Source organism: Pseudonaja textilis, chromosome 9 (genome assembly GCF_049901715.1).
Source record: "Pseudonaja textilis isolate UNSWEBS1 chromosome 9, rPseTex1.2, whole genome shotgun sequence".
NCBI classification, from domain to species: Eukaryota; Metazoa; Chordata; class Lepidosauria; order Squamata; family Elapidae; genus Pseudonaja; species Pseudonaja textilis.
The window spans coordinates 6,409,617-6,423,582 of NC_141998.1; the positions used below are offsets into that span (position 1 = coordinate 6,409,617).

Genomic DNA, 13,966 nt, shown 5'->3' on the forward strand with positions numbered 1-13,966 from the left:
TCTATTCTATGGTTCTTCCATTCCATTCTATCATTCTTAATTCTATACTATTCTTCCATTCTCTATTCTATTCTATTCTACTCTACTCTACTCTATTCTATCATTCTTAATTCTATTCTTTCATTATCTATTCAATTCTATTCTATTCTAATTCTCCTCTGATACATTCAGATTTATTAAGTCTGAGCAATTTAGAAAAAAAAGGCCTTTTTTTAATCTTGACGCTATCTTTTTCCTAATGCACTCTAGAAATGAATCTTTATTTCTGCGGTTGCCTCGCATTGTTGGCTTATATTCAATTAGCCATCTACAAGGGCACCCACATCCCTTTGCCACATATAACTCACCCAGTGTGCTTCCCCAATTTCAATGTTGCAATAAATACTGCTGGTTTCTGCCCATCGTTTCAACTTCTCCAAACTCTCCTCTCCACCATGACCCACATCCTCCCAGGCCCTTGCTATATCCCATCTTTGTGCGGTTTGCCTACTTTCTAATACAGGGGTCCCCAAACATGGTAACTTTAAGACTTGTGGACTTCAACTCCCAGAATTCCTCAGCCAGCCAAGTTTGGAGACCTCTGTTCTAACGTAATGCTTTATCCAAGTCATTTACAAATATGCTGAACAATATATGGTCTGGAACCAAGCTCTATAGCAATGGTTTTCAACTTTGGCAATTTTAAAGTGTGTGGAAATTAACTCCCAGTGTTGGTGAATTTACAGGTCTGTGGACTAAATTGGGAACCTAACAAAAAAGAAAGAAAATCTCCTAGAAGGAAAGAGTGAATTACTTGTCAATTGTTTTTGAGCAAATAAAATGCATACGGTTGTTTAATTACTGGACGCCAAGTATAACTGCTCATTGACGAAGTATCCGTAAACTTGTAACATGCATATGTTATAATCTTCCCTTATTCCCTGATTATCTTATTACTATTTAGATTTTACATCAACCACTGAAATTAACCACTGTTCACAAAAGTTTGCACCTTTTATCATATGTGGTGGACATGTCCGAAGGCAAAAATAAATATAGGACTAAAGTATATACCAGTACTTGGTTATAAAAAATGATAAAGCAACAATATAGATTTGAAACCAGAAATATTTCTGCTGGGTATACTACCAGAACAATATAATAAAGGGAATACATACTTTATTTTGCATGTAGCAACAGCACAAGAATAGTGTTTGCTGCCGCCTGCAGAGACACTTGAAAGTGGCTCCCCGTAAGGGTAAGGAAAAGGTTATAAGTTTGGGACCACAGGTTGCTGAAGGAGAAAACGTGTTTGGAATTTGCCACATCTTTGCTTCCTTCAGTGATACATTTGTCCATGTAACTGACCTGTCTGGCAAGGAAACTACCTGCCGAGTAACTGGTGGCATGAAAGTGAAGGCCGACAGGGATGAGTCCTCTCCTTATGCTGCTATGCTGGCTGCTCAAGACGTAGCACAAAGATGCAAGGAAATGGGAATCACTGCCCTTCATATCAAACTGCGGGCTACAGGTGGAAATAGAACAAAAAGTCCTGCACCTGGAGCTCAATCTCTGGGCTCTGGCTTGGCCTGGCATGAAGATTGGGCGCCTTGAGGATAGAAAGGGCACTCACAGAAAGGGCGGTCACCATGGTCGTCGTCAGTAAAATAGGGGCTGTTGTATTTCATCATTAAAGCTTTCCAATAAAACTCTGTTCTCATTTGAAGAAGAAAAAAATAGTGGAAAAATGATGAACTCCCGACAGATGAAAGTATAATAAAAAAAAAAATCAGAATGTGCCGAAATGGATAGATTGACCCTTAAGATAAAAGAAAAGGAAGAAACAGAATATTTTTTTAACTTGGGATTTATTCTACCAATGGCTAACTAAGAGAAAGAGAGGTTAGAAACTAAACGGAATTTTAAAAGATTAGAATTTGTATCAAAAATTTTGCAAGATGGATAAACTGATCATATTATTATGCTGTGGTTAATATGGATATATTTATTAAGATTACTAGTATGATTTTGGTTACTGTTGTATCTTTATTTAAAATTAACTGTGCCCAGACAACACGCTGTTCAGACAGACATGGAATTTTTTATGTTTTTAAAAGGAAAATGTACCAATAAAACATATCCCGCCCTTCCACAAAAAAAGTTTGCACCTTTTAATGAATAATGTTAATGTAAAGAAGGCTTTACCAAACACTTTCTAATTTTAAACTCAAGGGAGACTTTATGTTTGCCAGATAAGTGTGAGGGGGAAAAAAGGAATGTATTTTCTTGCACTCTTTACTGACTCATCCCTATTCCAGGTGACTCAGATGATCAAATAAATTAAACTACTAATTATCTAGCAGGGTCATGACCCTAACCATTCCAAGCCCTGCGCTGTTGTGCATGTGATGGAATCAGTAGCGGCTTCCTGCAGAGCACCTGATTGTGTAAAACAAGGACTTTGTCTGCTCCACCTTGTTAAATTTTAACAGAAAGTTTGGCTGCAGAAATTCAAGGCTGGCTCTGTTAGTCCATGCCCTTAAAAGAAATCAATCAGCAAGCATTCAGACTGCCTTGAGCCATTCCGATGATTTGAATCTGGTAGGAGAGTCACTTTGAGCCAGCACAATAATGAAGTACTAAATGACAGACTTGAACATTGGGCGCTATCTAACAAAATGAAATTCAGTGGTGAAAAAAATAAGGTTCTACATTTAGGCAAGAAAAAGCAAATGCACAGGTATAGTATAGGTGGTACCTTGCTCGATAGTACTAACTGTGAGAGGGATCTCGGAGTCCTAGTGGACAGCCATTTAAATAAGTTCTAAATTACTCAGAAATTACTCCTTCAAAAAGCAGACTTAAAAGTAACAATCTGCAACTGTTTTATAAAATATAAGTGAAGAGGAGGGGAATTGACTATGGAAAGCTAATAATTGTTCCCACAGAGGTATGATATTTAATTGAAAAGTAACGTGAAAAATCTTAAGACTTTAATGAATTTTAATATTAACGATAGAATTGAATTGGAATGGAATGTTGTTTTAATTATATACATTTATAATTTTTTCTTTGTTATAAGAATATTGTGTGTAGTTTAAGAATGTACCAAACAGAATCCGAATGGAAGCTATGTATTATATTGAGTGTTATAACTTTAGGGGAAAGATATAAAGGCGTCATACTCCAATCAGTAACTACAGGAGAAATTTTGTTTAATGAGAAAAGATAATAGACAATTGAAACAGGACAGACAAAAATATAAATATGATTTGAATTGAGAGGAAATAAATATAGTAAAATCGAGGAAATTAAAAGAGGGGAGAAGCTATGTAGAAAATGTAAAATTGTAATAAGATATGGAATAGAATATAAAAATGAGCATGAACCTAAAATTGTGTCTGCACGAAGAAATGTAACCTGGGATTATGCTGCTTTCAAAAAAGATGTTTTAATTGTGTTTCTTTTCTTTTTGTGAAAACTCAAATAAAATTTGCAAAAAAAATAAAAGAGCGGACATAAAAGTAATAATCTGCAATTCATTACCAATAATTTGATTCAGCACCAATTCAGTCACTGCTTAGCTTACTGAATGCATTGCTTTTTGGATTCAAATGTTTGATTAGTCTATCAAAATATAAAATACAGAAGTACAAATAAAATGAAAATAAGGGGAAAATAAGGAAAAAGGTAAGAAAAAGAGTGTAGGATAAAGGGTGGGAAAGATCATTGACTTCCGATTCCATTTGAGGCAGCAGAATAAGGTAAAACTTCAACTTTATACTTTTATATAATATATATTAACCATTTCTATAACAAACCTAATCAGCAAAACCCAATTGAATGCATTGCTGGTGATTGAAGCAAAAGATATTTATTCAATCTGTTTGCCTCCATCTTACCATGAGACAAGGCTTAATGTTAAGCAGTTCCACATTTCTTTTCAGCCAAGTTTCAATGTAAAGTGGATCCACTGATTTCGTCCCTAAAAATTATCAGTTTATAAGTTTGGACAGCTAATGATCAATACTGAAATTTTCCCTATCGAGCCAGATTACCAAAAATAACGGATAAACATTGTAATGATCTGGAAAGCAATATGTCCAAGTACAAACTGAAGGCATCCAAAATTTAAAAAGTCTGACTTCAGTAGCATCTTTTAAGATTAACAACACACCGTTAATCTAAGGCACAAACTTTCCGAAGGTGCCACTCACTGCATCAGACACGTGGCCTTAATTGATTTAGGATTTAAATATACAAGGATGAGGCAAGGAAAGGAAAATGCAGGTTTGAAAGTTCCACAGAGAATATTGTAAGTAGCGGTTTATAATTTTATACCAATGCACTCAAAAGCAGCAATTCTAATGGGACTTCATTGCAAAACAGGACTGAATGGCAATTATTTTTGGTGTAATCCAGAGGTGGCGGCCTACTATTCACGGGATAAGTGTATACAAGATTGCAGCTTTAAGATAAAACCTGGCAAGCAAGTAAAGGAGAAATCCGTGTACTGTTCATGTCAGCAGATATTGGTCTGTACTGAGCAGTGCACTGTTGCTAGCTGTTGCATCATACAGGAGAGGAAGGGGAGGTCCCAGCAGCCAGGTCTAGGATAAAGAGAAGCTTCAAGGGCGGATCTAGAAACAGGGGCTTTCCATCTTGGACTTTCCAAAATCCCAGGCAGCAAATCTCCTGTTCGTTGTCGTCCCCCCCCCCCCACACACACACAATACAGTTTGCATTGCTTGCCGGTAGACCGTGAGGATTGCTCACATGGCCTCTAACTTATACTTAACTCCAACACTACAAATCAGTTCACAGGGGGTTTCTCCAGTCGGAAGCGGGTGGGGGAAAGGGTGAGGGGAGCAAATTTTCTTCTGGATTTGGGTGTCCAGAAAAAAACCCCAAAGCCGCCCCGCGGGCGTCTCTCCTTTCAATTAGTGGATGTGTTTGCAAACAATGAAAGTGCCACAGGGAGATTTTTATGCAGGACCGAATTGCACCCTTGAGGCCAGCTTGAGTTAAACTTGAAGCAACTGTTAACACTATCAGACCCAACAGGTTCCTGCGAGCTTCTTGCAGCGCCTGGATACACCCGCTTTGTCTCCTGCCTCTTCAAGCATCCTCGATTAGGCCTCAGTTGGCTGGATCTTATCAACCCAGACTTCTTTCTCTAAAAACATCGCAGGGGTAGGTCCCTCTATGGAGATCCTCAATCATCCGGTTCATGGTTGTCCCAAAGGTGCTTTTTTTCTTTTTCTTTCCAAAAGGCAACTGGACTTTCTTGGTGGGTTTTTTAAAAAACAACTTTTTACCTTTGGTTCAAGAAGGTTCTTCGGGTCTGAAAGTCTTTCTTATCATTCTTGTTTTTATTGTTGTTATTTTTATTATTTTTATTTTTATTATGTGCCTTGGGTACAGTCCCAAAACATTCTTGTTTTTATTGTTGTTATTTTTATTATTTTTATTTTTATTTTTATTATGTGCCTTGGGTACAGTCCCAAAACTGGAGCACCCCTTGAACACCATAGGCATTGACAAATTTGCCATCGGTCAATTGCAGAAGGCAGCTTTACTTGGAGCAGCTTCCATTCCTGCGGGAACACCAATAACACCATCAAATATCCAGATTTGCCTTTTCCAGATCCTTGGTAAGGACTAGATAGATAGACAAAAATGCCAAACCCAGCCTGAACATCTGGCTGACTGTGCGATGAATAATAATAACAACAATAATGTTGGATGCTGGCAGCAACCAACAGTGCCAGTTAAATAAATAAATAAATATAAATATAAATATAATAATAATAATAATAATAATAATAATAATAATAATAATAATAATAATAATAATAATAATAATAATAATAAACAAGTCCAGTTGCCTTTTTAGAAAAGCCCCTTTGGGACATCCCAGGAGTAGGAAAAACTCACGGGTACGTTGCTCTTACTTTCTAATTTAATGAGTCACTTGAGAACACCGTTTATTAAGGACACATTGGGAAAAATTCGAGAACGATCCGCTCCTTTGCTTGATAGTCCAGCCGAGGCTTTACCTCGCCTCGGACGATTTCAAAGCCACGGATGAACACCCGAGGTTCGCTTCACAAGCCTCCCTAACCAACGTCCCCATCTTGCGGGTCAGCCCGTAACTCGCACCATCCCGAACCCACACGTGACGGGAACAGTTCGGCTCCTCTCCAACACGCTGCACGGAAACGTCAATCTCTCCCGCTTGCAACTCCAAAGGTGTGCGAAGCCGCCGCGCTTAATGGAAGGAGATACTTGCCCGGACATGTTCGGAGGCGAAGCGATGGTCTTTCCCCGCCGGGCGATCGACCCCCGACCCCCTTCTCTCCCTTCACACACACACACAAGCGTCAAGGCCGGAGACATTCCCGTGCAAGTGGCAGGAGCGTCCCTTCCCAACTCCATCCCGCAAACCCCTGCCTTGCTAAGGGCGAAGGCGTCGCTTCGCCTCCTCCTCCTCCTCCTCCTCCCGGCACAGCCAAACTTCGCTCCGCGGGACGAGGAAGCGGGGAAAGGGATGCGCGTGGATCGGGACGCGCGCTTCCACCTTCGCCTGCAGCAGCAGCAGCAGCGCCGGGAGATCCGCGGAGGAGAAGAAAAGGCAAGGGAGGAAAAAAAGAAAAAAAAACTTTCTCGCGAGTGGGACGGGGATAAAAAATAACCCCGGGCAAGTTCCGAAGGGCCGCGCAAAGGATCGGCTGCCCCCCCACATACACCGGGGGTGAGAAGAAGGCTGGCCACTCACCAGCAGGGAAGCGACGGTGCAAAGCGCCAGAAGAAGTTTGGCTCCCATGGCCATGTCAAGAAGGGACCCGGTCCTCGGCGGCGGCGGCGGCGACCGGGCGGAGGTTGCCGTCTCTGTGCGCTCCCGGGTGGAGGAAAGGCGAAAGCGGGAAACGGCCGTTGAGCACCCAAAGAAAGCGGTCCGGAGTTGCCGATCCACGCAATGCGGTTGGAAGCGAGAGAGCGGGGAAAGTGCTGCGCTCGGGGCTCGGGCGAAAGGAGCTTTCGAGACCTCGGCCGGTCCTAGCAAAGCCTTTCTTAAGTTGCGGGCGCATCGTTTAAATAGGGCGGTTGCAAAGTAGGCGGAGGAATTGGAGTTAGGCAGGTCCCTCCCCTGGCGTGGTTCAGCGTTGGGTCGAATAGAGCTTCAGGTTCCTCGCTCCTGCCTTTGTCATCTTCGGGAAGAATTTTTTTTTTTCCCCCTCCCATCAGGGACTTTCCTGCAGTTGAAGTCCAGCCTCCTGGAAGGATAATATCAATGCACGTTTGCTGGAGGGCCCTCGCTTCTTTAACACTGAATCGGCGCGACAAAACCAGGTTAATGCGTGGCTGGTTAGTTGGTGTTTCTCCGAGCCTGTTCACTCGAGTGGAGGGGCTTAGAAGCCACAAGCTATCTTTTGAGTACCTGTGGAGATTCTCTTGTCATCCGGGTCATGGTTGTCTCAAAGGTGCTTTTTCAAGAGGCCGCTGGACTTTCTTGGTTTCTCTTTGAAGGCGTTTTGCTTCTCATCCAAGAAGCTTCTTCAGTTCTGACTGGATGGTGGAGAAGAACTGAAGAGGCTTCTTGGATGAAAAGCAAATCGCCTTCAAAGAGAAACCAAGAAAGTCCAGTGGCTTCCTGAAAAAGCACCTTTGGGAAGCTGTCCTCTGGTTGGACTGGATCCTTGTTTATTCAGATAAACCCGTTTTGTAAAATATGGGAAACTAAACATTAAGAGTGGTGAGCCGGCTAAATTTTCTAGTCTTTTCTCTAACGCAGAGATCTCCAACCTTGGCCACCTTAAGCCTGGAGGACTTTAACTTCCAGAATTCTGGGAACTGAAGTCCTCCACACTTATAGTGGCCAAGGTTGGAGACCCCTGGTCTCAAGAACCATTAGGCAGGTAAAGTAATGAAGCACAGGTGTGAAAAACAGGACAATGTATCTCTACCCCAGGGGTCTCCAACCTTGGCCACTTTAAGACTTTGGACTTCCAACTCCCAGAATTCCTCAGCCAGCTTTGCTGAGAGTTGAAGTCCTCCAGGCTTAAAGTGGCCAAGGTTGGAGACCCCTGCTCTAACGGACATTCAGTCAATCCAGGTTAGCAAAATACATTGGGAGGAAGTGGGAGAGAAACGTTCTGAGTAGGGTAGGAAAACCTGCTGGCTTCAAAGTAAAGGAGGGGATTTAGAGGATTAAGAGTCCTTAGTGCTCTCGGAGCTGTTTTCTTGCAGACATTTCATTACCCAAACTAGGTAACATCAGTACTAATAAGGAATGGGATTTGCTGTAGCACCAAGGTCCTCTCGGGTCAACTCTGAGCTACAAAGATTCTCCTTTATTAGAGCATATTGACTGATTGTACCAAGATAACTCTGATCATATGGAGATTTTTTTTCTCCCCCAAATTCTTCCAAGACTTTCTAGAACAAGAAGGAAAACTGGCTTCTAACCAGCAACCTGAACATAGAATAACATAGTTGGAAGGGACCTTGGAGGTCTTCTATTTTTTAAAAAAATAATTCTTTATTGAATTTTTTTCCATTGATACATAATACTAATAGTTATTAAACAGCACTGTGACATTATATATACATTTATGTGTCTTATCAAAACTTACAATGCATAATACTTTCATACCCTCTTATTTATTATATGCATTATTTACATTTTCTATTTTTATATCTATTATCTATCCAAATAAACCAGGCTTCCCATACTGTTTGTATTCTGTGTCTGTTTTCCCTTTTAACTCCATAGTTAATTTATCCATTTCCACACTCAATTTTTTTTTGATTATTAAGCCTTCAGGTGGTATAGAGTTTCCCTTCCAGTACTGAGCATATGAAATTCTTGCTGCTGTTAATATATGTAAGAATATAAGATATTTTATCTTTCTATTATAGTTTTTTTAAATTATTCCTAAGAGGAATAATTCCGGGACAAAATCAATTTTGTTTTTAGTTAACTCTTCTAACCATGCTTGCATCATTTTCCAGTATTTTTTCGCTTTGAGGCATGTCCACCAAGAATGAAAGAAGGTACCTTGTTGTTGTCCACACTTCCAACAATTTGGTTTTAAGTTTGGGTAAATCTTAGACAGTCTTGAAGGTGCCAAATGCCAACGATAGAACATTTTATGTTGGTTTTCCTTATATGCCACCGATTTTGTTATTTTATAATTCACATTCCAAATCTTTTCCCATTCTTCCAGATCAATAGTATGTCCAATGTTCCTACCCCATGCAATCATCGTTCCTTTCACAATTTCTTCCACTCTTTCAAATTCTAATAAATGTTTATATGACTCTGGTAATAATTTCTCATCTGGGCCAATCAAGATTTTATCTAGTTTTTGTATTTCATTATCTATTGCAAATTCCTCACTGTCTTTTTTATATCTTGTTTGAATTTGCATATAGGTCCACCAATCCAGTTTTATTCCCTACTCTTCCAATTTCTGTCTGCTCTTTTAATTTCCCTTGGTCATCTAGAATTTCCCTATACCTAGCCATTTTCTTAACCTCCGATATATTGGGGTGGATTACTGCTTCCAAGGGAGATACCCAGTTTAGAATTTTCAAATTATCAGCACATTTCTTATTTTATGTCTATAAAAGTATAGATACGGTTTGTTTTCTTTGTCCCACAGGAAGGCATGCCATCCTCTTTGTATTCATGCCCTTCTATGGTTAATATTCTTTTTTTCCTTAGGTTGATCCAATCTCGTATCCATACAAGTATTTCTGCCTTATGGTATAGTTCCCAATCTGGAAGCCCAAGGCTACCTCTGCTCTTACTACCCTGTAAATCTTTTAACTTTATTCGGGCTTTTTTGCCTGCCCAAACAAATTTTGTGATTATTCTATTAAGTTCTCTAAAAAAAATTCTTATCTAATTTTGTTGGAGTTGTTTGAAATAAATATAAAATCTTTGGCAGGACATTCATTTTTATAGTTGCTATTCTTCCTAATAATGATAATTGTAGAGTCCTCCATTTTCCCAAATCTTTTTTAATTTGATTGAATAATTTGGTGTAATTGTCTTCCTTTACTGTGGAGCACTTTGTTGTTAACCATATTCTAAATATTTAAAAAAATTTGTGACTTGTAGTCCCATTACTTTTTCTAGCTCCTTTTTATTTCTAATTGTTATGTTTTTCACTAGCATTTTGGTTTTGTCTCTGTTGATTTTAAATCCTGAAATCTCTCTGTATTTTTCTAATTCCTCCATCAAAGCTGGGCCTGATTCTAGTGGCTCCTCAATAAAAAAAAAAAAAACCAAATCGTCCACGAATGCTTGTAGTTTATACTCCTCTTTTTAAATTTTTATTGCCTGTATAATTCCTAATTTTTATTAACAGTGTCTCTAGTGTCAAAGAGCAGAGGTGACAATGGGCATCCCTGTTGGACTCCTTTTGTTATTCTAAATGCCTTTGTTATATCACCATTTATTATTATATTGGCCTTGGAGGTCTTTTCGTCCAACCCTCTGCTTAGGCAGGAAACTCTACACCACTTCAGACAAATGATCATGCAATCTCTTCTTAAAAACTTCCAATGTTGGAGCATCCACAACTTCGAGAGGCAAGTTGTTCCACTGATTAATTGTTCTCACTGTTAGGAAATTCCTCCTTAGTTCTAAGTTGCTTCTCTCCTGGATTAGTTTCCATTGCTTCTTGTCCTGCCCTCAGGGGCTCTGGAGAATAGCTTGACTCCCTCTTCTTTGTGGCAGCCCCTGAGAGATTGGAACCCTGCTATCACGTCTCCCCTTGTCCTTCTTTTCATGAGACTAGACATATCCAGTTCCTGCAACCATTCTTCATGTGTTTTAGCCTCCAGTCCCCTAATCATGCAAGTGCTAGAAGCATCCATTTGTTACTGTGACATTTTAAAAAAAGTTTTTTTGTTTCCCTTGCAATAAAGGTGTGCAACATATTGAATACAGATCTCAGTAACTACTGGGTTTTACATTCTCAGAAGGAATTGGCCATTAATCCCCTTTGTCCCACCAACCTAGGATTTGTATTTTTAATCCAATTAAATCTGCATCTGCATTCTACCAAGATAAAGTTTGTGTCTTCAATATGAGCTTCGGTATGAAACAAATTGCCAACTTTTTCTTTCTCACTGTGGTTAGATAGTAACAATTTAGGAGAGAGAGAGAGACAGAATGACAAGAATGTTTAGTGAAAAATGCACCTGCATAGAGGGAACAAAACAACGTGTTCCATTGTTTCTTCACCACATTGTTATCTTTAGATATCTTCCTTCACTAACATCTGTTGGAAGGGCATTCAATTTAGCCAAGGATAAAATTAGTTAACTCAGATTAACAGAGTTGGAAGGGATCGTGTAGGTCATCTAGTCCAACCTGCCCCCCACCTGCCCAAGCGGGAGACCCTACACCATTTCTGACAGATGGCTACAGATAGATAATCAGAGTTGGAAGGGACCTTGTAGGTCATCTAGTCCAACCCCCCCACCCAAACGGGAGACCCTACACCATTTCTGACAAATGGCAGTCTAATCTCTTCTTGAAACTCTCAACTGATGGCGCTCCCACAACTTCCGAGGGCAACTTCTGTTCCATGGGTTGATGGTTCTCACTGTCAGGAAGTTTCTCCTTGTTTCCAGGTTAAATCTCTCCCTGTTCAGTTTCCATCCATTCTTCCTTGTCTGGCCTACAGGTGCTTTAGAAAATAGCTCAACCTCCCTCCTCTCTATGGCAGCCCCTCAAATATTGGAAGACCGCTATCAAGTCTCCCCTGGTCCTTCTCTTTACTAGACTAGCCAAGCCCAGTTCCTGCAACCGTTCGTTGTATGTTTTAGCCTCCAGTCCTCTAATCATCCTGGTTGTTCTTCTGTGTACTTTTTCTAGAGTCTCAACATCTTTTTTATAATGTGGTGACCAAAACTGGATGCAGTACTCTAGGTGTGGTCTTAACTAAGGCTTTACGGAGTGGTATTAGTACTTCCCTTGATCTTGATCGTATCCCTCTATTAACGCAATTTAGGATTGCATTAGCTTTTTTGGCTGCTGCTGCACACTGCTGGCTCCTATTTAGCTGGTTGTCCACTAAGACGCCAAGATCCCTCTCATAGTTACTGCTATTGAGCCTGGTTTCACCCAGTCTATATGTCTACTTTTAGTTTTTCTTGCCTAAGTGTAAGACTTTACTTTTCTCTACATTGAATTTCATTTTGTTAGATGTGGCCCAGTGTTCTAGTCTGTCAAGATCCATCTGGATCTTGAGCCTATCTTCTTGGGTGTTAGCTATTCCTGCCAGCTTAGTAGCATCTGCAAATTTGGTAAGTTCCCCTTCTATTTCCTCATCTATGTCATTAATGAAGATATTGAAGAGTCCTGGGCCTAAGACAGAACCTTGTTGCACCCCACTGCTTACTTCCCAGTCCAGTCTCTTCTTGAAAGCCTCCAGTAATGAAGCTCTCACAACTTCCGAGGGCAACTTTTGTTCCATGGGTTGATTGTTCCCCGTCAGAAAATTTCTCATTTCCAGGTTGAATCTCTCCTTGTTCAGTTTCCATCCATTGTTCCTTGTCTGGCCTTCAAAGGTGCTTTGGAAAATAGCCAGTCAACTCAAGTGAACTCTTGCCTACACGGCACTGTTAGCATAGCAAGCTGACTCCTGATTCACATCACCATTGTTTCCTGATTTATCTCTATTAATAATATCAATCTTTTTCTTTTAACTGAATGGGTTTGTCCAACAATCTAGATTCTAGGCATATTTTAGTTTTAGTATTGCACGGACCCAGGCTGTGGTTTATTAGCTTTGTGCAACCCAGTTCCTCAGATTGTCAAAACACATTAGTCACTCATGAATCGCACAGGCTAACTTCATATCAGCATTTTAATATGCGGGGCGGGGGGAGTTTGTGGTCGTCTGTGCTGTACAAATGCCGTCAATATGATCACACAAAGTTTTATCCAGATTTTCTTCAATTCTACCATTGCCTTTGAAATGAAAAGAAAAGGTAGTTCTCCAGGTTCAAGCACTATCTTCCATAAGCAATGTTATTGACAAAACAATAGCAATAACACATAGACTTACATAACTAGCGCTTTAGAACGGGTCACCAACCTTTTGGACCTCAGGGACCACCAAACTCATTATTTTAAATCCTGGGGACCACTGAGATGAATTTTGATTGATGGTGACTTGCTGATGTTGGTGGGAGAGAGAGAGAGATCTGATCTAACCTCTTTCTTTCTCTGTCTCTCTCTTATATACACACACACACACACACACACAAACACACAGAGGCAGGGATGGGATTCAAATTTCTTAACCAGTTCTGTGGGGCGTGGCCTAATTTGTGGGTGTGGCTTGGTTGTTATGTGACTGTCTGGGCATGCTTGTATGTAAATATTATAAATATTTATATAAATATTGATTTTTTTATTTAAAAAATACCAACTTTTACCCAAAATCAGGCAAAGCAGGTAGGAAGATTGAGTTGCTCACAGAGTCACTTAGAAATCCAACTATTTCTTGCTTTCCAGCTAATCTAAATCTCCCCGCACAGCAGAACAGATGATGGTCGGAAAAAGGAAAAATAGCAACTTAGCAGGCAAGTTTGCCAGGTAAGGAGTGAGCGGGCGGGGAAGGTTCCCACGGGCCAGGTGGGCAGCGCAGCCTTGTGTTCCTGCGCAGCCTGGATTAATTGCTTGGGGGGCGGGGTGCTCTGGGGGTGAGATTTCTCTTTGGCCCACCAAAATTTTCTCCCAGACCACCGGTGGGCCGCAGCCTACCGGTTGGCAACCGCTGCTTTAGAAGCACTCTCTAAGAGTCAAGCGTTCCCAGGCTGGGGTGCGAGACGATATTCCAGAGGGTGCGAAAACCTGGGTTTAGAAGTTTCAAAATTATTGCGCATATGCATAATTATATGCATATAATTATTTATTTTTGTAAGGGGTGCGGAATGTATCGGAAGTGTTCTAGGGGTG

General features: G+C 40.5%; 1 protein-coding gene and 1 long non-coding RNA gene across 2 annotated transcripts in view; both read right to left on the reverse strand.

Annotated features, from left to right (window-relative positions):
* LOC113445648 (tumor necrosis factor receptor superfamily member 10A-like) overlaps positions 1–7,115 on the reverse strand; it is a 49,399-nt gene extending 42,284 nt beyond the window's left edge. Inside the window, exon 1 of the mRNA XM_087938865.1 lies at positions 6,758–7,115. Within this exon, the coding sequence (XP_087794991.1) occupies positions 6,758–6,811 (54 nt within the window). The 5' untranslated portion in view covers positions 6,812–7,115. The remainder of the gene's footprint in view (positions 1–6,757) is intronic.
* Positions 7,116–7,220: 105 nt separating this feature from the next.
* The window catches only part of LOC148125023 (uncharacterized), a 38,857-nt gene continuing 32,111 nt past the window's right edge, over positions 7,221–13,966 (reverse strand). The window contains exon 2 of the long non-coding RNA XR_015744653.1: positions 7,221–7,256. This is a non-coding gene — a long non-coding RNA (uncharacterized LOC148125023). The remainder of the gene's footprint in view (positions 7,257–13,966) is intronic.